General features: G+C 45.1%; 1 protein-coding gene across 3 annotated transcripts; it reads right to left on the reverse strand.

The window, feature by feature from the left end:
- Positions 1-5,438: 5,438 nt before the first annotated feature.
- On the reverse strand, positions 5,439-21,755 carry LOC144179429 (uncharacterized). Of its 3 annotated transcripts, none has more exons than XR_013324226.1 (6): positions 20,567-21,755; positions 19,739-19,790; positions 15,680-15,790; positions 9,615-9,706; positions 6,083-6,245; positions 5,440-5,511 (listed from the first exon to the last, which is right to left on the reverse strand). XR_013324226.1 is itself a non-coding variant. In XM_077707780.1 (5 exons), exons 2-5 carry the CDS (start codon positions 19,753-19,755, stop codon positions 5,454-5,456), a joined length of 330 nt encoding a protein of 109 aa, XP_077563906.1. In that variant the 5' UTR covers positions 19,756-19,790; positions 20,567-21,755; the 3' UTR covers positions 5,439-5,453. The 3 variants fall into 3 exon arrangements, 1 of the variants encoding a protein (XP_077563906.1); XR_013324225.1 differs by having other exon boundaries at positions 15,680-15,830; XM_077707780.1 differs by lacking the exon at positions 15,680-15,790 and having other exon boundaries at positions 5,439-5,511.
- Between the last annotated feature and the right edge of the window lie 1,198 nt (positions 21,756-22,953).

Below are 22,953 nucleotides of genomic sequence, written 5' to 3' on the forward strand. Positions count from 1 at the left end.
CGTTCAGTATACTTTGCCATCGTGGCAACGCGACATCGGAGGGAATTCGTTTGGCTAGGACAGAACTTCAAGACTTGATAACCAAGATGCCAAAACGACGACCGTGAAAATGGCGAAGCTGGACGGTTCTACGACAAGCCTGTTCCAATACCCCAAATAAAGCTCAACCGAAACGCTTGATAAAGTACATACTGATAGATAAAAAATTAGCAGTGGCTAAGCAACGCTATGCCACTGAGTATTGAATATCCTCAGATGAACCGGTATTATTTAGTTTTACTCCAGTCCCCAGTATCCCGTCCAGTACCCCGTTTAGTCCCTCCAGTGCCTTTAGTTGCATCGCCTCTGTGTCATCCAATTCTGTTTTGTAAATGGAGTGTCGTTGGAGCCGCCGCGCGCTTGGCAATAACAGTAAGTCCTAGTGGCATACAATAACGCTGTAGAGAATTAAACATCATAAGGCCAAACTTTCCGCTAGATCATGAGACTTCTGGAATTATGCTTAAACAACAGGTCAGCGTAGTGAAAGAAAAACAAACTGGCCCATGGCAAGGTTTTGTATTCAAGGCATTTAAAACGAAAAAAAAATGCCCGGGATCTATCTCATTGGTGGTTTCTCAAGCATGCGGGGGATTAGCAGGAGCTTTGACCATGGCAAACACGTTTGGTCATTTTTTTTAGGAATATCCTTCGTGAGTTGGAAAGTGGTGTACGGGAATGCAGCTGGAAGCAAAACAATACAACGTTTCAACATATAGAGTGTATTTTCCGGAGCACGTTTCTGAAGACTGTCGACTGAACCTTGGTGCCAAGAAAAGGCAGCCCGTCATTTGAAGGCTGGAGCAATACGTCAGCCGCTTTGGGAACAGTTCTCTGTTGCCACCACTTCACGCCTTTTACAAAGGTAGGGCGGCCAGGCGATATTGGCTACGGTATTTACTTGGGCTCTGTCAAGGCTAATAAATAAGGGAGGGTGTTGTTGTATTCCCTATTTTGAAAATTCCAGAAAAAAATCGGCAGGGCAAAATATACGTGATGATGAGCCTTTATTATTTCATTTGACAGCACTCACTGGGGTACGGCTTTGGGCCTGTTGGTATGACATGACGGAACCATGAAGCGCTAGGACACAGGGACAAGCGAGTGCGACACACAAGGCGCCTTGTGTGTCCCACTCCCTTGTCCTTGTGTTCCTATGCTTGAAGGTTCCGTCACTGGGGTAACCCCCGATCTGCTTACAGATTCGCGTTGACTGATTCCTCTTCATCGCCACTGCAGCAAGCTGTGGAGTTCCTACACAGCCTGCAGCTTGTTGGCCACCGTGGGGCCAGGGTCAATTTTGTAGAGATGGGCGTGGTTGAAGCCGCTCCGCTCTTACGCCGTAACAGATCAGACAACTGAAGCGAAAATGCTCCCATTGCCATAAAATAGCGAACTAAAGAAGAAAATATCCTTAAACACATCACGTATCAGAGAAGCATCAAGGCATACACGCTCCAAAATGTAAATGCATTCGGTGAAAAAAACGACTTCAACACGAGAAAATTAGCTCCAAAATAAAGCAAAAAACCTTGCACAGGGTTCTTTTTGCATGCGGTGCTATAAGAGAAGCACTCAACTTTGAAAAAAGGTTTACTGGTAGGGTGGGAGAAAATCGTGTTTTAAGAAAAAAACTAATTTTAATGTCATCGGCACAGAGAAGAAACAAAATAATTCCTTATAAGACCACTCTTGGTGAAGGAAGTGCCGAAGCTGACGCGCTGACCAACCTCCATTGCGAACGCACGGCTGATTGAAGGAGCTCAAAAGGTTCACGTTTTATCTGAGAAGCATTTATCAAAAAGTAGAAGGCAAGCAAGTTGTCGTATCTGGGAAATAACTTGGTATTCATGCTAGTCGAAACACCAAACTGTGTGCGCTGACAACGAGCGTCTCCTCGACTTTAAATATGTTGCCGTAGGGTGATATATATCATATGGAGCCACAGTCTCGCCTGCACTTTTTAAGTTCTGGATTGTCGATACATCCCGGGAACCCACTGCGAAAAACCTCGGTCCTCGCATCATCTTCTCACACAGATCAGTAATGCTTTTGGACATTTCACGGAAAGCATAACCCCAAAGACGCTGTGGACACGGGCCTAGGCAAGATCTTCCAACACCACAAACTGACGACTGTTAAAGTGTTTGTAACATGGAATACCTCGGCATTCAGGGTTCTGAAGTGCAGCCAGCCGAGGTCCAGTTTGCCGTGAATGGGAACTGAAGGATTGAACGAATGAAGGATTGCAAGATGAAAGTTCTTCCCGTTCCTTTCCATGGGACGGGCACCCACAACAATGTAACGTCCTAGATTTTAATTCGAGGAAGTCCATATATTACGCTGTCAAGAACATCGGCAATGGGTAAGGCAGTCCAGAAACCAAAGTGGAACCCTGGTGGTCATGGTCCTCACAGCGTAAGCGTCATGCGCTATGATGACCAGACCATTGACCTGACCAAGGCAGAAATACAGAGTTAGAATCCTTGCCCCGAATCTTTTTTCATGTATTCACCGGCCACCAATGTCATGCGAAGACTGATGAACTTAATGAATACGATTGACCTAATTCATTGTGCACTTTACTAATGAATGGGTCATGCCCTCTCTGCTTCCACTACCACCTAAGACGCCAACGTGAACGGGCACACTCGTTATTCAACAACTTCAGCATGAATCCTCAAGGTGGAGTAAGTTTCTGTGAGATAAAATTTGACATCCATCCGAAATGCTGCCGAACGCAGAAGAAGAAAGCCTAATTGCTTTCTTCGAATCATCGCTGTTGAAAAAATACTCTAGAACAGAGCGACTTTTTCTTCAAATGCAAAGTTTCTGACAGAGATCAGTAATTTCACAATGTACACCCAAGCAGCACAAGCCTGTACGGCTTAAAATCAGCCGAAGAATTTCAGCCAGGTAATTTCTGCCCGGCCTTTCTCCAGTCAAAGTGTAAAGCGCGCACTCAAAGGTGGGCCTCTGCCGTGTGTTTAAAGTTAACTGCTGTACACCCAATGGCCACTCTCCTTTTACCAATTCACTGCAGAGGGGTCCACAACGGTCTCCGGCCGTACAGCTTTGCCGGAGATCAGCCATTACCTTTTGCCGGAGGCTGGCTGATGAACTATTGCCCGAGGCCGGCTGTTAAACTTTTGCAGGAGGTCAGCTGTTGACCTTATGCCGATGGTCGGCCGTTGAAATGTGTCTAATCAATGGCCCATAAGCTTTTGCCGAAGTACGGCCAGTCAGCCTTCCCTGGTGAGCGGCTGGTGCCTGGCTGTTCAACTTTAGGTATATACTAGCTGTTCAACCATAGTACATTCTGCCATTTACATCCCGGCTGTCCAACCCCAGCAGCTTTCAGTTCGAATTGCGCACATGGGTTCCTAAAAACGGGACATGCTGTATATTCGTAATGCATGCATAAGCATTTGTGCCCTTTTAAAGAGCACTGTTTGCCCTTTCAGGGACAAGTGTAGTGATTTACAAAGTCTGTGGTGATTAGGTTTTTTGACTTAATTTATTTTGCTCAGTTCATGCTGTCCAGTGTCTTCCGGTTCGTTATTTTGCTCAGTTCATACTGTCCAGTGTCTTCCGCTTCGTGCGGCCGCCATCCCAGTCACCGGCGGAGTATACGCCTCGAGCGCGGCCTGTATGGGCGCCACTGAAATCCCCCTAGCGGCCCGTTTCGAAAGCAGGCGCGGGAGTCCGCGCCCCGCTCCCCAGTGCCGCCGCTGCTTTTGCGGCACGTTCACGACCGAGATTTACCGTTTGTGGCCGTTTGAAATTCATGTTTGTGTGGAGCAGTCACTCTGTTCGAAAATGGGGTGTGTTTACGAGAGTGTAAATGTTTCCGACGCGACCTTAGTGTGGTATTTTCGGTCTGTATAAGCGCCAGGTGTGTGTCACAGGCCGGCGTCGCGGAACCGGCGTATCATGGAGCCGATTGTAGTTACACTGACCTGAATTTACTAGCCGTGTCTCCGTAACCACCGGTTCCTCAGATGTTCATGCTACGGCTATACACTACGATTTAAATCGGTTTTGTGCGCTTACATATTCAGCGGAGCACTCATACCTGACAGCACACCAGTTACGTTTGCCAATATTATACCGCAGATACTGATCACCACCATTTACAAGCCAGTCTGTGTTAATTTCGGGAATATTCAACAAAAGTACGATGGACAATGCATAATTATACTCGGGGATCAGCACACGACAGAGTCGTCTTGTTGTGAGGTGCGCGCCCGCAGACCTTCATTTGCTACATATATCCTCTGCGAGGAGCGCGGAGACGGGCTTACAATATAATCCGCGTCCGCGACTAAATGCTTCTTCGAAATATTGTCATATGACACAGGGAGCCTGCAGAATAAACCAGAAACTGAAATCAGAGGGCATTATCACATACCACACTCTTCCAACGACACATTTCATCGCTTGTTGAACAGCCTACCCTGCCAAAAATGCGTCCGCCGTACGATCAGCTCTTCGTTGAAGTAGAAAAACAAAAAGAAAGTGCACGTGAGATTTATGTGTGGGATTACTAAAACGTTCATTGCTTGATTCCGCTCCGCATTTGTACACGGCGTCCCCCTCCCCGCCCCCCCCCCCCCCCGCACCCCTTGATTTCTCGCGAAATAGCAGTGCATTTCGCGTATAGTTGGTCTAGTGAAACCTACCTGGCTTAAGTTTAGACGAAGGTCTTTAGCATGCCAGAAGCTGCGCTGTTTTTTTTAATTTCCGTTAGAGCTATTATGTTTCTAAATTCCGCATTGGCACAGCATTTATTTTTCTGTGGTTTCATTTCCTTGGTTCTTGCTATATGGCGTGTGTGGGCACATATTTAACGACGCACAGGCTTGGAATATACTACTTTACATTTTCGCATAGTTTATATTATAAAAGGCATAAGTTATTGTCCGGGATTCGGTAATCACATCCCCGAAACATATTTTTTTGCGGCGTATATATGCGAAACGAAGCCGCATTCGTTGTCCACGCTGAAAAAAAGCCAGCCTCTCATTGTGCCAGTATCAGGTCTAAACGAGGCGTCAGTAGAATTCATTTGTGCCTGATGTTTTGGAGGTGACATGGGTGATATGTTGCTGCCGTCGCCGACGCCCGGAAGAGCGGCGACGAAGCGCGCAGAACCGCGTCCCCGGGTAGCTCTTGCAGGCGATCGCGTACTCTACGAAGACGCAGCTGCTTTTTAAGTGACGTAAACGTACTCTTTGCCTATAGTCGTCACCATAACAAGTTTTTTTAGGGCGCGGAAAGGCGAAAAGAAGCGAAATAGAACCAAAACACTGCACGAGCCCCTATCAGTCACGCAGCGCAAATCCCGTCAACGCCGCGGAGAAGCGGCGGCAGGCGGCGCAGCGATCGCGAAGCTCGAGGCGTATAGCCGTTTCTTAACAACAGCTGCCACAGCGACCTTGTTTGCGTCGGGGTACCTGGGCTGTATTGACACTGAAACAAAATTGAAAACAGACAAATAAGTAACATACTGCACTGTAAAAATGTCCACAGGCTTAGCAATGGCCTTCCTGAAAAAAAAAAATTCAATTGATTGATTGATTATGAGGTTTAACACGCCGAAACTACGCAGGTTATGAGGTGCGCCGTAGCAGAGGGCTCCGGATTAATTTCGACCACCTGGGGATCTTTCACATGTGCCGAAATCTCAACACACGGGCGTCTTTGTTTTTCGCCTCCGTCAGAAAAACGGCCGCCGCAGCTAGGATCGAACCTGTGACCTTCAGCACAGCAGCACAACGCCTTAGCCACTAAGCCACCGCGACGGGTGAAAAAAAAAACTATTACAAGCTTGCTTAATGCAATGCCTCTAGTTTTCACAACGTACAACTATTCCGGAGAGCCAATATTTATTACGCATTACCAAACAGTATCTGTATTCATTCCTGTAAACAAGAACATTAAAAATAAGCTCTAATGGTCGAACAAATACCCTGAAATAAAGTAGCCCCTGAAAATATTATAATGAATTCCTTGTGCATAAAATAAAATCAGGGCAGCTTACCAAGAACAAGAGACAATGTTGTCTAGCTCGTAGAAGGCCTCTTTCACCCCCTTGGACCCTGCCCAGCTGCAGGACAATGCCACTGGCTGCCCAATCACCATGCCCAACACCGTGCGGGCCCCGCCTTGAAGTCGTAGCCACCCATGTGGCAGAAGTACTGGGCCTAACAGGAGAAAGGAAATTTGAAATACACTTGTAAGTTGAATGCATCGAGGCTGAACATATGACGCAAAAGCATACCTTTAACGTGAGCACATGAGAAAGCAAACAATTTGTTGTCGTAGATAACACAATCAGTTCTGCTGCCTTTTGGTTATGGCACGGCACAGAGCTCTGGCCTTTTCTTTTTAACAGCAGAGCTGTCAAGCTTGTGCTCCTCGGAGGGATGTTACCAGGGCGCTACAGCACACAGTCCGGCAGCCGAGTTTGCAAGGGGGAGGAGGGAGGAGTGGAGACGAGGACCGGTGCACGTACAAGGGTCCTCGTGCAAAAGGTTTAGCCTTGCCGAGCGCACATGGTATGACGTTAGCAATGACATCAGCATTCCGCGCATAACTTTCGCGAGGCTGTTTGCGACAGCAAGGCCACGCCTTTTCTCGCCTCCAGATCATTTTCGCGGGTCTGCACCTTGTTTCCCGCAGCGGACTACTTCGATGGCGAGTCCGCCGGGATGATAAACCCCGGGACATTAGTTTCCCTCTCGGAACGCGCTTTGTCGGGCCGCGCTCATGTTTAAGTTGCTCGTCGCAGTTCCGGGTAAATACTACGGCGTTGTCGAGGTAGACTAGGAAGGTGTACCATTTTCTGAGGCTTCCCCTCAGCTCCACTGGTCACTGCTGTTTGCAATAGCAAAGCCACGCCTCAATTTTGTTCATAATGTTTTTGAAGTCCACATTCTATGAAAAAAATTCTACATGCGCAAAAAGAATGATCAAAGCGGCGCAGATATGAGAAAGTTATTCTATTTTTTAGTCTAAAAATACAAGCACATGCAGTACTGGCAACGTCACACTTGAGGCCTCCGGATATGACGACAAAGAGCGGTGGCCCTACAGTTGGCTCAGCTTGAAAGTGTGTATATACCATTATTTTGACCAAACGAGCCTAAATGTTGCCTTACTGCTTGTTTTCTTTAAAGTAAGCATAAAAGCTTAACCGTGGGCTCAAAGAATACCAAAATCTATAGAGACAGTAACAGAGCCGCACTATGGCTCCACTTCGAGCACGTGTGCCTTTCCATGGCGTGTTACGATGCACCACTGTTGATATCGCCTGGCGTCAGCGCGCGTCGCCGAAATACACGCGAACTCGTTCATTCGCACGCCGTATGCTGATGTCTATTCACGGCAGATATTGGCATCGATGGTAGAGGAGGCGTGGTCAGGGAGCATAGCAAAAGTGGACGGCAGCTTCCAGGTTATCAGTCCGTCTCTATGTCTGGGGACATGTTTTAGCACTGGGAAATGCTGTTTCGTTCACTGAAAAACAGCAACATTTTTTTCTCTAGCGGTGATTGGCTGCCTTGAGACAAATTGAACCAAACTGTTTTTGTTGGCAAGCTATTATCCCTTGGAGACAGATATAATTCTGTGTGGCACATTCTGTACTTCGCTACCTTTGCTTGCGTCGGAGAGATTGCGATCGGGTGATGCTTGTTATGAGGTAAATATGGAAGCTCTAGCTACATTGCTTCTAGTATTAGCAAGATGGGGGTTGTCTGCAAGATTGGTGCGTGAGACACAAGCATTCTCACTGCCAGAATTTCACAAACATGACAAGAAACAGACACTGCTCAATTTTTGCAAGCCTCACAGCTTGTGTATATGGTCGAGAGGTAAGAAGCTGGAGTACTGGTTTGCAAGTCAGTGGTTCTAATCCCGCGTTTTGTTTTTTTGCTGCGAGCGTTCTATAAGGTTTTTTTTACCAGAATATGCAGCTGTTTCTTTAACCTTTCTTTGAACCCACAAGTGACGTTCACATGAAACCTCAATAGCAAGGCAGCGCTGAACATGGCTTCACACTAAATTAAAGAGAGGTAAAGATGGTACAGAGTTCAGACAAAGAGACATAGCAACACCCATCGACGCAGCAGCAGGCACGTCACTTTGCTAGTCTCGTGTGGCTGCTTGTCCTCTCCTACTTTCCGGCACAGTACCACTGAACGACAGCGTCACGAAGCGCGGAAAGGAGCTTTCCAGGTCAGGCCACCCTGGGCTTAAAACTTCCAGGACGTATTTTTTGCCGCCCTCATTTGTCCCGCCATATGACATCGGGGTCAGTGAGAAAGTGAGCAGCAGATTTCCGGTTTTCGAGAAGAGGGCAGTGCTCTATTTGCTTGTATTTTTAAATTTAAAATTAAACAACTTTTTTATTTCTACAAGGATCTTGGCAAATTTTTTTGCATCTATCTCTGCACGACACCAAGAACAGATGTAGTGGCCAAAAAGTACCTGAAAGAAATGTGCTCGAGAAATTCACGAGGGACAAACCCACACACAAAAAAAGGAAGCAGACAAAATGAGATTTGACGGACTAGCGATTGAATTTTAATCATGAGTGATAGAAAGATTCCACTTTCCTGCAAAATGTCTTATATAGGCAATTGGGGCGTTGCTTTAATTAAAGGTTTAAAGAGCACCCTGCGCAATGAGTTGAGGGAATGATTATGTGCATCTTGCATCGCACGTACCTTCCATCATAGCGAACATATTTTCATGATTCTTGTGGGAGGTGATTGCTGGGACAATAGACTACCCCAAAATACATTCCGAGTAGTCGAGGGAAAGTGCTACGGGTCCCTTTGATAGGCAAGGGTGCGAGAAAAAGCCCACTAATGCCTACGCAAGTTGCTGTGTAGGGACATTGTTTATGAGATACCTCTTTCATGTGGAAAGGTCTGCATTGGGCACACTGGAAGGTGTGTGAACGTGCGATTGCGTGAACATGAACATAACCTCTCAGTTGAGAACTGCACAAGTGGGCATAACCCCATCCATAGCTCTGCAAGCGCATGCATGACGCTCTTAAAAAGCAAGTGAAAATTGTCCAGGTGCAGTGATACATGAGAAAGGGAGATACAGGAAGCTTACCACATAGGAAAGAACGGATGCGATTGTGTCAGTGACATTTCAACGGGTCTCCATATGAAAGAGCGTATTTATTAGGCTGTGAATTTTCCTTATCACAATTTTTTTTTGCATGCAAGTGGAGCCACGTAACTTTGGCCTGCAATTATGTGTTCTTACGCTGCCTAAAAGTTAGTTGCTAGTCATTGCCTGTTATCACCAGCTACTTTCTGTGATTGTCAATATTTCGCGCCAAGTTCAAGTATCGTTAAGATGCACCAACTCGCCAAACACATCTTTCTAAGCTTGGAAGAAAGGATGAAATAACCTAAAACACAAAGCAATCACACTGTGCTTCATGACTATGCTAAAGAACCCACCAGTAACTATTAACAGCAGGTATTGTCTAAAGCCTAATAAACTGCATGTCAATTTCCTTGATTTTAAGATGCAGAAATCCCACAAACCTTGTGAGATTAGCAGCAGTGATGCACAGATTTCACCCACTCTCATCCACAGCGTTTGTGGCAGGATCAGTAGTAAGAGCTCATGCCAGGCACTGCAAGAAAAAACAAGACCACACATAATATACGGTACTTTGAAAATGAAAAACGGACAAGCAACCAAAACGAATAGAAAACCGGGCAAGCATTTTGATTGCTTGAGCAGGGTCACAAACTGTTAAATTGTAAAAACAATTCTTTCTTAAGATCTTTGCAGCAGCCAAAAAATTTTGGAATTTGTTAGCACCAGGAAACTAGACTGTAAACAGGTCCTCTGACACAGGGGTCCCCTCTCACAAGTGTTGCAACGTAATGAGAGCATGCTTGCCAATCTTCCCACGAAAACCTGCCTTGAGTTGTTCGCAACACCCAGAAAGCTTCCATAGATGCCACCCATCCCTGTCACAAATGAAGGCATCTAGAACTGACAACCTTAGGTTGTCCTGTGCTTCATGTTCAGACGATATACGAAAATGCTATAAATCAGGGGTTGGCAACCCGCAGCCCATGGGGCAGTATTATGTGGCCCCCGGCACAATGGTAGACCCCTTCTCCTCTGTCACTTTCTACCTGAAGGCCGACATGGCAGTTTTGACCTCAACTGGCATGAAAGCTCGTGACATTCGTGTTGGAAATAAACATGATAAGGATTGCTATTCTAGTTTTGTACACTGCTTTCAATTTCCTCCCCAAAATTTATTTGCCTGCAAAGCCCCCCTTCCCCTTCCAACCAATGTGCCCTCCGGCCCCCTCCGTGTCCATTGCATTAAACCCGGCTCTCCGCCTGAAAAGCTTGCTGACCCCTGCTATTCAGCAAAAGTTGCAAATTTTTAACCTGTCACTGCTTGTTCAATTCGAAGTGAATGAAAATAAGTAAGATCTCTCCTTTGTATGCATCACGCAAGCATACAAACCCATTAAACCCTTCGTAATTTCAATGAAGGGCCCATGAAGACTTGCTAGGGTTGAGGCTAGGCCAAGTTGATTCTAAGTTGAAAAAGACGAGACTGCAAAATGGGCGAGATACATCAGACAAAGAAATGAGGAAAAACACAAGTGCTGTTGTTTCTACTTATTTTTTTGTCGTTTGTGCTGCCTGTTTTGGACATTTTTTTAAAGACGGCTGTAGCTCATGTCTCTCGGCAATTGTGTTCAATAGAAAACACTGGCGCCATCACTGAAGGATCCGCGTTTTCTCAGAAGGATCAGGCAGAGTAGGCCACCTTGGATTTGCATGGGAGCCCTGACATAGGCAGTTTGGGGAGAGGCACACATGGCATCACACTGATGTCGATGTCGAAAGGAAATCCATCCTTAACTTTTTCGAGCATGCACATATTAAAATTGACTTAAAATATGTTCTTCCGAACACTTAAAGGTTAACCTTCCTGAGGGGTATCTCTATTTAAAAAGAAAGCTTTTTATGTAGTCATCTGTGCTTTGAAATTTTGTGCCAGCACTCCTTTAAGGGTCAGATTGAAGTTTTCACTATTCTCCACACTATAATGTGGCAAGGGCCCTGTGACACACTGGAAGGCAGCAGCAAAAAAATGGGCAGTCAGCAAACTAGATTCCACACCATTGTGATGAAACCAAATCTTTGGAATCGCTGATCAAACAACCTTGCGGAGCTTATCAGTGTTTTAAGTGCTAAATGATATAGCCATGGTATTCGTTCTTGCTTCGGGTGCTGACTCTGAGTAGAAGCAGGCAACTTAAGCTCACCTGAACCCTCAGGGAGTTCCAAGGGAATGCCAGGCATGATTTACATGATTTTTCTTTCAACTTTAAAAGCTGCCATGCAGTTAAGAGCCATCCAAAGAATGGTGCAACATCCTACCATTTGCAAAACAGCTTTCTTTCATTTTATGCTGCTCTCCTTATGCAACTGCATTGCAGCTGTTTGTCCTTCATGTTATCATTAGAAAATATTGTTAATTTTGACATGGAGCCCTAGAAGTTCTGGCAAAAAGTCAACACAACTGTTTTAATATTCAAATATTTTGGTTGTCCCCACACCATACCTTAATTAAGATTAATACCCTAGTTACATGGCGGAAGTAACTGTAGTTACGTTTAACGGTGGTTACTAAATTTTAACTGCGGTTATCGCAAACTGCGGTTTTGGCTGTTACATGCGAAATTCCAAGTGTGTCGACAGCGGTCACTTGGTTGTGAGCGTAACAAAAATAAAGTAACAAACTTTTAACCTCACGATAAAAACCAAAGGCGAAGCAGTGTAGACAAAAAATATCGTTAGACAGTTGCTTCAGACCCAAACGCGACGCACTCGCGCACGCCGAAAAAGGGGCTTCCCCAGCAGCTCGAGAGCGGCTTGTTCTCGGGTCGGTTTGGTGTTGGGAACTTAGGATCGTGGTAGATATTTGACCGGCGCTATCTCTACAACTGCAAATTACAATACATAGCACAATTTTTAACCTTTATAATATCCACTTTGTCGCATGTGGAACTTCTTTTCCGCGATTGATTTCGAAGAGGGGCGACAAGCTGTTGCTACCGTGGTCTGGGCTGGTGCGAGCCGCTTTCAGTGCAGTGCGGACAGACGCGCCGGCATGTTTGCAGGAACGGCCGACGTGCGCACGGATCGTTTCCGAGTGCTGAAAACACTTCATGATTGCCTGCTTTGTCTATTTTTTTTGGCAAACGATCAGCAGAATTTACAAATTTAGGCTTTTCTCATAGTTGATCGGGTGGACCGGGAAACGAGCTGCTGCTCACGCGCGGTCGTGCCGACTGCGAGAGCGACGCAAAGAGCACAAGCTCCTCTTGGGGGCAGCTTCGAGGGCTCCCGCTATTTCAGGCCTTCGTCTTCTGCGAACGCCAGGTGATTTTTTTCGCCTACGCTGATGCGCCGCCACTTGTGTGCAAACTGAACACTGTGGCAGCAGCAACTGCGGTTAGCGTAACCGAACTGAGGTGGCCAAGCTCAGTTTGCGTTAACCATGGTTAGCGGGGTAACTGTGCCCGTGTAACTAGGGTATAAGGGTCCCAGTCCACTGTGGGAAACTAGAAGGCGAGTTTTACTCATTACATAACAAACTGAAGTGTGTGTTAAAATAGGCCATTTCAATCTCTCATTTGGAAAAACAAAGCCCATGAAATGTGTATTTTGAGAACACTTATTGATACAGTTCTGTCATTATTAAGCATCATACTACATTTCCCCACCTGTAACTTTATCAAATTAAAGCAGTGCATCTCAGCCGCGCTGCAGTACATTAGCATTTATTCGAATAATCACTAAGATCAAAAAGCCTCATAGCAGCCACTGAGTAAAAATGTTTGTGCGAATGACGGGAAAGGAATGCTTCGATCATGAAAATACAAAACCTGGACCTCGTACTTATATTATTGCACTTTTTACAGCCTACAAACCGTTGGCTTTATTTCAGTTGTCTCAATTACGACATAGTACCGCATTTCCTCTTTAGTCTTGTGTAATAAAGCAAGGATATTGCAAGAAGCACACGCCGCAAAATTCTGCGCATAGGTGTCCTCGCAGTGTTGAACCTCAAAAAAAAAAAAAAAAAAGCACACGCAATAAGAAACAAACAGGCCCAATTTTTTGCACTACGGCTATGAATGGTCAGTTGCCTAGATTGTAAAACTCTGCTGCCCCAATATTGTTGAGGCCACGGAAATGGCAGGGGACAAACTCAGTACGCTCGCACAAGCTTGGCAGCCACAGAAATTGCAGCGTGCAGTCGTAGTTGACAAAGAAAGATGCCAAAAAAAGGTGCGTATGTGTGTGTAGGGGGGGGGTGAGGAGGGGGCATCAGTAGTTGCTCACTAAAGCCACCAGCGGTTGTCTTACAACTAAAGGTAAAAAAACTATTTTCTGCCAAAAAAAAAAATGCGTGAATGCATTTGACTTCTCACTGTTTAGCCGTACAGCACTTTCCAAGCTCACTGACGACTTATTTATAAGAGGTTCACAGCACTGTAGAAAGCCACGGCTTCTTTCTTAATAACTACAACTTATCTAAAATTACAGCCAGGCTGCATTCTGAACTTCTCTACCAGAAATACTGTTTTGCGAAGAACAAACTATTTGCCGCAGTGTTTCACTCAGCCTCATCTTTACTGCTTTCAAAACAGCGGTTTATTTGTACTGCAGAAACGGCTTCCTTGAATATTTCTTTTTTTATATTAGCTTTCTAAGGAAGCTTTGCAACCTTCATTTAAAGGTTAGCAGTGTACTGTGTTCGCAATAGGAAAAAAAAAAAAAAAAAAAAACGGCAATATTTATGTCTTTGCTGCGGTGCTCACAGGATAGCGGCGGCCCATGCACTAGCCCAAAGCTGGGAAACATGCACGCACCACCGTGTGCAAGCAAAATGCCTACAAGCTCCTAGAGCAAAATCTTCTGAGAAATGTCATCACATCTAAAAATACTTTTTTCGTTTCGTGCAAGAAAATGCACTACAATTTCCTACTATCTTAACTGGACCTTTACAAACCGATACCTACCTCGACATCTTAGAAGCTCTTGATTGAGGAATGCATTGTGATAATTGCTTAACGTTATCTACCTCAGCACTGATTCATTACTTCAGGCACCCCTGTCTCCAGGGACCTGCCAGGAGAAATGCACACATGGCTTTTTGCACATTGGCATAGTGAATGGCAAAAAAGCCGCTGCCTCTTGAGCTACTGCCGCAGCACTGACAGGAACATTGTCAGCTTGTTCTTTTCCACGGTTATTAACACAGTAAGCTTCTAGCCAACAACAGAGGTTAGAAACTTGCACAGGATACTAAAAAAACTGAGCAAGCCTTGTCTATACAGTACAAGAACTTCTGAACTTGTGCTTGGTTGCTGCAGTGAAGTTTCTGAGGAAGCATAAATAAATGCTGCTTAGGACACAATAAAGACGAATTTCTGTTGAATTTACATTGGCAATATTTAGTTCTTTGTATGATTATAATTTATGTTTCATCCAGCTGCCCCCAAGTAAGGAAGTTTTTAAGCGCAGACTCGATTTAAGAGCACACATCGTGAACTTGTGCGAGAAGCTGCATCTTTCACGGTTTTCGATAATGCTATGAACTTTCTAAAAATAAAGCACCGATGAGCTTAGATAGTGCCATTACCATCAAACAGTGCTTACTCAATTGCATTCCAGACGATTTGTCTCAGCACCAAGGTTTTGGCAAGTACAATTTTATTCAACGAGTCAGCACCCTACAGTTTAACAGTGCACTAGAGAGCGCACTCATGGTGAGCGAGAACTAACTGCACGGCGGGTTTGCCCATGCTGTGCACAGGCTGCAAATGCCCCGTGTTGCATGTTGTCTTATCAGATTCATGGCCTCTGAGTGGTATATTTTGTCATGGCAGTCCTCTTGAATATAACAGCTGTACCCACATTTTTCAGACTTTTTTTTTCCTCCAGCATGCAGGTCGGCATGCCTTGGGTGAAAATGTGCAAGGCTGCTTGTTTGAGCGTCACTGCACAGTTGTTGAGTACATAAAAAAATAACAAACACAAGATCGTTATGCATTAAAAACCATAACTAAGATTTTGGGGGTCCCTGAGTGCTTCCGCAAATAGATTATCACGCCAAATTGAACATATTTGAATGTAGCACCTTTGCAACAATACGCGCTGTCGTATGCTGTTTTTAGAGCCCAGTTATTGATTCCAATCCCATTATCTATCGCTAATTTCTGTTCGCTACAGGTTAGCAGTGTTCATTTTATAGACGAGAAACAAACAAAAATCAACCCTTTTCTAATGCCACAGCTCAGCTCTGCGGGGACGGTGAGACGCACAGCTAATTCGTAGGGTATAGGAGTCGGGTGCAGCAATTGACTGGAAAAAGTGTGGCACAGAGAAATATAGCTCCACAAACCGCGATTTCGGTGAGAACCACGCAAAGCATGGTCCATTTGCAGCCTGTGTACAGCATACGCAATCCTCGCATGCAACTAGCTTTCACTCGCCTTTAACCCACTTTCTACTGCACTGTAAACTGTGGGTTGCAAACTGTTGAATATGAACTTACCAATTTTCAAATCAGATTAGGTGTCCGAAGCGGCCACACGATACGCAGTCCAATGCGGCTGGTGGCATGTGGCTGGGGCCGTGGCTGCTCCCGCTGTCCCCCGAGAAATGCCTGCACAGCTCCACACCAATCCCGGGCAAATGGCGCCACCCTGAGAAGGTTGTAAAATTGTGGTCTATAGTCAGGGTGCCTACCAAACTGATGCGTCAAAATTTCCCTAGTTTTTGCTTCAGCAAATTGCCATGAGCAACATGAGTTCATTCATCTCTAGGCAGTCTCAAAACGTCACATGATGCTGTCATGATCAAGTATGCTGAACAATCAAAACAATAGAGGAGGTGAACAAATATCATACATTTCTTAAATTGAATTTAAATAGTTAAATACAAATACGAATGTTACTGTATTTAGTCGATTATAACACGTTTTCTTTTTGCAGCCTGAAGTCAACCCTCGCGTTACAATCTGCCTAAAATTGCAATGATGCACCCATTTGTCATCAATGGCTACAGTTCTGACCATTTTGCAATCTATGTCAGCAAGATGTGTCAGAGTTGTTCGGGTCCACTAAAAGCTAAGATCAACTTTTTTCGTTTCCTTGCTTTTTTTCTGTGGTGGTTGACAGCGTGCGCAACTTTTTTCCTTTGTTTTCGCGCCGTACTTTAGTATTGAGGCATAGGTAACTTTCCTTGCCCTGAAGTGTTTCAACACCGCTTCAGCTCCCCTTGTTACGGCAATGTGTTGCACTCAGTATGACCCATGCTATTTTAATGGCTCAAGAAATTGGTAATTCGGCAGCTCCCCGAAGAGTCAACATCGACCGTCTGTGGATGGCAGCTACTGCGGGAGCGCCTTTTTACATGCGAACCCTGCCCAAAAAGTTTCCGAGGGCCTTGCTACAGCTGCCACGTCGAATTACAAAAGGGTGTTGCTGATTTCGTCACCAAACAGTGTAACCGCCTTTTGGCGGTCAGTGTTGAGCTGATACAGCTCAAAACAAGTGATATCGCTCGACAGATGGGCTTCCTGCGAAGTTATAAGTGTCAAAGGTGGGCGCCTAGCCCAAGTGTTTGAAAAATAAATGTGCTTTTCCATAATTCCACTGGCCTCACGTGAGTACTTTGGCGGCTGTTTTTTTTTTTGGCACAACAGAAAGTTACCCTTTGAGTTACTTTAGTGGTTTTAATTTTTCTTTTTTATGCGATGAAGTCACCCCTCACGCTACAATCGTGGTCGCATTACAATTCAGTAAGCACGGTACGGGGTTGTCTTTGGCATTATTATTGGAAGGGCAAAATTCAAAATTAGCATACACTATGTTCTCTGTGCTTTTTTTAGACCGATCTTGATCAGAAGAGCAAGACTATAAGCAACAACGAAATGAAATCTTATTTGTGCCCGATCACCAATGAGAGAAGCTTTTGAGGTATTAAAAAATGATGGACAGTTTCAGGTACCCCTGCTTGGTACACAGGGGGTTGCGGCCAAATCATTAGGGAGCACTGCCTTGCTGCCCCAACATCTACCTATAGTAGACCATGCAGGAGCACAAGCCAGCATGGGCTACTTTAGGTAAACCTACCCATCCGTACCTGCCGCAGTGGCTAAGTGGCTAAGGCATTGCGCTGCTGAGCACGAGGTTGCGGGTTCGATTCCCGGCTGCTGCGGCCGCTTTTCTGATGGAGGCGAAAAGCAAAAACGCACGCGTGTACGAGATTTCGGCGCACGTTAAAGATCCCCAGGTGGCCAAAATTAATCCGGAGCCCTTCACTGCGGCGCGCCTTATTGCCGGCGTTGCGTCAACGCGTTAAACCCCCCAATCAATCAATCATCATCATCTACCTATCCGTACCATTGATGCATTTTATTTGCCAGGGCTATCGACGTTTGCCCCCTCATCCCACCAAAAGGCTCTGATAAAAATCACGTGATTACGTTACGCCGTCGGATTGACTGATTGCAGGGTTTAACACGCAGAAGCTGCACATGGGCTATGAGGCGTGCAGTAGTGGAGGGCTCCGGATTAATTTTGAGCACCTGGCAAACTAACTTATGCTGAATCTCGAGACAAGGGTGTTTTCGCTTTTCGCCTCCATCAGAAAAGCAGCCACCGTGGCCAAGATCAAACCAGCATATATGGGCTCAGCACCACACCTTAGCCACTGAGCCTAGCTGCGGGTGCATTATGCTGTCAGTGTCTCAAGCTTGTGAATACAGTAAATGCTGCTTAGGTACTAACATTACCCTATAGTGCAAAGAACAAAACTTTTGACTGCACCTAATTTACATTGTTTTGGTACAATTTGTTTTTTTCACATCCTTCGCACACTATCTAGCCAAATATATGTTCAATATGATGACCAGGCGGTTGATGCCTCGCCAGAATTACCACCCCATCAACATGTGCAGTCACTTTACTGGCCCGAAAGAATCTAAATTGTCAATTCTTACGATTCGAGAAAGCGAACTCATGATCTTGAGTAGCATGTGGCTATGCCTCATTTAAAAACAGAACCCAGCATGTAAACGTTTGTCTGCACACATTTAGAGGCACTAAAGCCATTTTATATAGATGAAAAAAAATATATATATTTTTAATTAATGAGCAAGAATAAACAAAATATGGCAAAGAAAGCCCAACGGTTCGTTTTGCTCCGACAAAATACTATTTGGTTGAAATGATTGATTGATTGTAGGGTTTAACACGCCGACGCAACGCAGGCGATGAGGCGCGCCGTAGTGGAGGGCTCCGGATTAATTTTGACCACCTGGGGATCTTTAACGTGCGCCAAAATCTTGCACACACGGGCATTTTTGCTTTTCGCCTCCATCAGAAAAGCGGCCGCCGCAGCCGAAAATCGAACCCGCGACCTCGTGCTCAGCAGCGCAACGCCTTGCCACTGAGCCACCTCGGCAGGTTATTTGGTTGAAATGAATTTGAAATCACACAACTGAGCCTGTGCGCATAATGTAAGCACTGTGCTTACAGCATTTTGAGCAGTCACAGTATGCCGTCGACATAAAGAAATGAAGCATAAAGATGCCTCACTCCAGGTGCCACCAACAGTGCAGCTCAGTAGCATAGACATGATCTTATTTCAGAGAAAGGGGTGGCTGAGTTTGAATGCAAAAAAAGGGAAAGAAATTCAATTGACAGATCAATTTACAACTCAAGTTCACAAATAACTTTGGGACCTTGCACGCACACCCAGCATAACCTCCCCACTGTTTTTTTATTTTATTTTGCTTAACCCATCGCAAAACAGCTGGCTGATTAACTGACCACTGACAAGGAAGCCATGTAAATTCAGTGCATAGGTAGCGCGAAAGGATGTCAGGAGTCTGTATTCAGAGAAAAGAACAGTGCCTTCCTGTATCTGCAAGAGATTCAGCTTGACTAGCTCACATTCACTGGAAGCATGCAGGCTATGCTGCCAGAAGTGTCTGCTGAGAGCACCATCACTCCACTGGCGCGGCATCCAACATCCAATGCATAATGCTCAGTGACACGGTAATACAGAAGGGTCCATAGGTATAGAGGGGATATTGTGGCCGATATGCATGTGTATATGATATGCTGCTGTCAGTTACCGCTGGTGCAGCTACACAGACCCGAGTTTGGCCCCAGCTCCAGCATTCCAATTACTTCTTGCGGCACTGGGACTGCACCTGCAAGATCTAGTGCTTACTCACATTACTAGCATTATGACATAACAGCTGCCCAGCCTCAAGCAGATGTTGAAGGACTCTTCACCCAGAAAACCTGGTTTGCACAGGCACTACATCGTGTGCAAAAGAAATATAAAACAGGAATTCACTTTCTGCACGTATAAAAAGCTACATTCAACATAATTCAACTGTCCTAAACATGCAGAGCATCCTACCGCTGAAAGGGCTACCTACTACTATTATTCCTGTGGTAATGCAAGAATAAACAACTCCCACAAGTTAGGTGGGCATAATTCCTGCTGCAAAGGCCCCACATCACTCAAACGCATACTTATAGGTCCAGTTTCTATTTCTGGGTTCCTATATCGGCAACATAAATGCAGTACGTACCTGTTATTGCTTTTCATCTTGCCAGACAGCCCCCGTCCTGAAGCTCCAGCCACTTTTAAATGAAAAGGTTGCAAAGAAAAGTTACATAAGCACAAACGTCGTTACCTGCCAAAGTTAAAAGCTCACAGTACACTACACATTCCGAGAAGTAAGAACACTCACTCAATGATTGTTTTATTATCAAGACAGTTATGTCAAAAGACCTAACCACAGAATTGATGAAAGGTGCTTAAAACCAATGCTATGTAAGCGTAGATAGCGTTTACAGCAATGTGAAATATACTCCGCCTATGTGCTCCTGAACTACAAACCGTTTGAAGAAAACAAATAGTTTTCAGCCAGTAACAAGACGATAAAAAAATATCAAAACACTTTTATTGCCAAGTTAAGATTCTCAAACTATTTAAGGTTTTCATTTTTCTCAAGGGAAGTTTTACGTCCGATAAGTTAAGCAGTCGCACATTGCCGTATTTTGCTTTGTTCAAAGTGGCACAGCTATCGAAATAAAACAAAAGCACGGTGAAACCGCACGGCCGCATATAGAAATAGACCTAATGCGATAAAAACCGCATACGAAACAAAACACGTCGATTCCTCACGATGTTATCAAGAGCACCGGCAATTATTTCAAGCTTCCTAAGGCCCTCCGCTGCGCCCACCACCTGTCCGTCAGCAACGCTAGACATATCGAGCAGCGCCAGCAAATTGCATTTAGCTTGCACGAACCACAGCGTGAGACTGAGGCGGAAACGAGAAATCAAGCCAATAACACGTTTCTGGCACCGAACCTTAGTCGCGCTACAAAAGGTCCAGCAAAAAAGAACTTACCGAACTTCTTTGTCCGGGCACAGGAAAACGCCGCCGTTCTTCGATCGTTTGGCGCTGTATTTCAGCTTATCCTTAACCGCACGTGTTTCCAACGTGGCAAGCAGGCTTTATCCACAAAGGGCGAACACATTTTACGACGGTATATCGCACAAAAAACATGAATAACAACACGGACAACGCGCAACCACGGCCGACCTCGCCGCCACCACTTGATGGAAAAATTACATCGGAAACGACCGCAGCGCCGAAACGGCCAAATACATGAGCAGAGTTACGACTTTAAATTTTAATTCAAAGTGATCATACAACATTTCCAAATTTTTCAATTTTCAAAGAATCATTTATTCAAAATTGTCATTGCTTTTGGTGTTCACCAGTATTTCAGTTTAAATAGAATCCTGATCGGAAGCGACTGCAGCGCCGAACAAAAGAGCAGAGTTCCCTCTTTGCATTTTTATGCAAAGTGATCACACAACATTGCGAAATTAATCAATCTTTAAGGAATCATTCATTCAAAATTATTATTGCTTTTTGTGTTCACAAGTATTTCAGGTTTAATGGGCTCCTGATTGCAATTTTCCCGATCGCTGCCTTCTTGCTCCCGGTCTTTTCCGATTGGCTGCCAGTTTTGTCCAGAAGATCTAAGCCAATCAGGCTGTATTTTTGGCGCATGGCAGCGCCCTGAAAAAACCTTGAACGGGGATGATGATGGCGAGTAAAAGTCTTTGAATCGGAGTGACGGCATGTTCCATTTCACCTGTCTTAGCTATTTATTTTACCTCGGACTTGTCTTAGCTGCCGCTATCTCTGGCTCTGATTCCCTGCGCCGTACGCGGTCTCGTGGACTTGTCTCGGTCATAACCAGACAAATAAAAATTCACGTGTGCCTTACAATGCTTTTCAGCTCGGACAAAATTTGGCGTTCGGCCTGCTTCAGCGCAGGCTTGCACGGGAGTCCTGAATCATTCGGCTCGCGCGTTTGCAGATCGTGATGTTGCATTAATCATTTGAAGGTGTGATCTGAGACTTCAGGGTGCGTAATCATTACCGAGGGAAATCTTTGTCGCAGGTGTCGCTAGCCTTACGCTTTTTCAACCACTTGGTTGGTAAATCTATAACTTCTCGTAAAAGGTACAGCGTTTATGTGAGTCTTTACTGTACTCGCACAGGACTATTCACTAGCATTTCTTTTTTTTTTTGTCGGGTGTTTTCTTCGTAACGTCTGCGAGGAAAACTGGGAGGGAGGAATACCTTTATGATACGGAATGAAAATGACGACAAGGAATGAATACACCAGTACAGAAAAACGCACGCAGACACTATAAGTACTCTAGAAACGCAAATCTGAAAGACGCACAAACGCGCACACAGTGCAAACGTTCACAGAATTTCCTCAAAGCCGGTCACGGAGAAAGGCAAGGCCTTCGCAGCCCTTGTCGCAGACGCAGTCGAGGGCTGTGAGCCTATGCTAACGCTGAGTTTCAGCACACAGTGCAGGTTCAATGTCCTAACGAACACTACAAGAGTGACAGAGAGGTGATACTCGTCTCGTCTTATGCATGCAGGTAGTCGTTGGCGAAAGCGATGTTGAAGCTTCCTCACGTTTCCGTAGGTCATGCTGAAGTAACTGGAACTGGCCCATGCAGCATTCGGGGAGCCCAGGCGGGGTCATTTCTGTAGTGGTCGGTTGGCAGTTGTAGCTGCAGCGGCGGCTAGCTGTGGCTTTTTGTGTGTGCGTGACAGCTTACTCACCCCGTAATTGCGCATATTAGGTAATAGACCCCCAAACGAACGAGTTCCTCTAAACAATTACCTTTGGTTAAAGCTAGTTTTGTATAAACGAAGTTATATGCTGTCAATCAAAAGTATTAGAAATCAAACATAAAGAGCTAGCTCTTCTCAAACATTGAAACTGCATTGCTGACGCTGTCATACAACTACACTTCTGATGAAGGCCAAAAACGAAAACGCCCGTGTGTTCGAGATTTCGGCGCACATTGAAGATTCCCAGGTGACCGAAATTAATCCGGAGCCCTCCACTACAGCGCGCCTCGTCGCTTGCGTATCTGTAGCGTCACCGAGTTAAGCCACATAATAATAAATCAACCAATCTCAGAAATTTACGTAACAGTTTTTTTTTTTCAGGGCTATAACAAAATACGCTCAAATTATGCACCGTTCTTACTGGTCACGTCTCAGGGGTTGTAAAGATAAGATTGGGACCACTTCGCCTTCCACAGAAACAATGAGGAAACTAAAATTTAGGATGCCCACGTGGTCTAATTAATGAATCGTTGCCTTCATATTTAGACTGCTATCATGGCTTCGGCTGGTGAAATCCTCGTTTTCTTGACGCGTGAAAAAAAAAAACGTTATCTCTAACCTGA

The sequence above is a fragment of the Haemaphysalis longicornis genome, unplaced genomic scaffold (genome assembly GCF_048455015.1).
Source record: "Haemaphysalis longicornis isolate Haplotype H1 unplaced genomic scaffold, Haemaphysalis longicornis Haplotype H1 scaffold_4, whole genome shotgun sequence".
NCBI lineage: Eukaryota > Metazoa > Arthropoda > Arachnida > Ixodida > Ixodidae > Haemaphysalis > Haemaphysalis longicornis.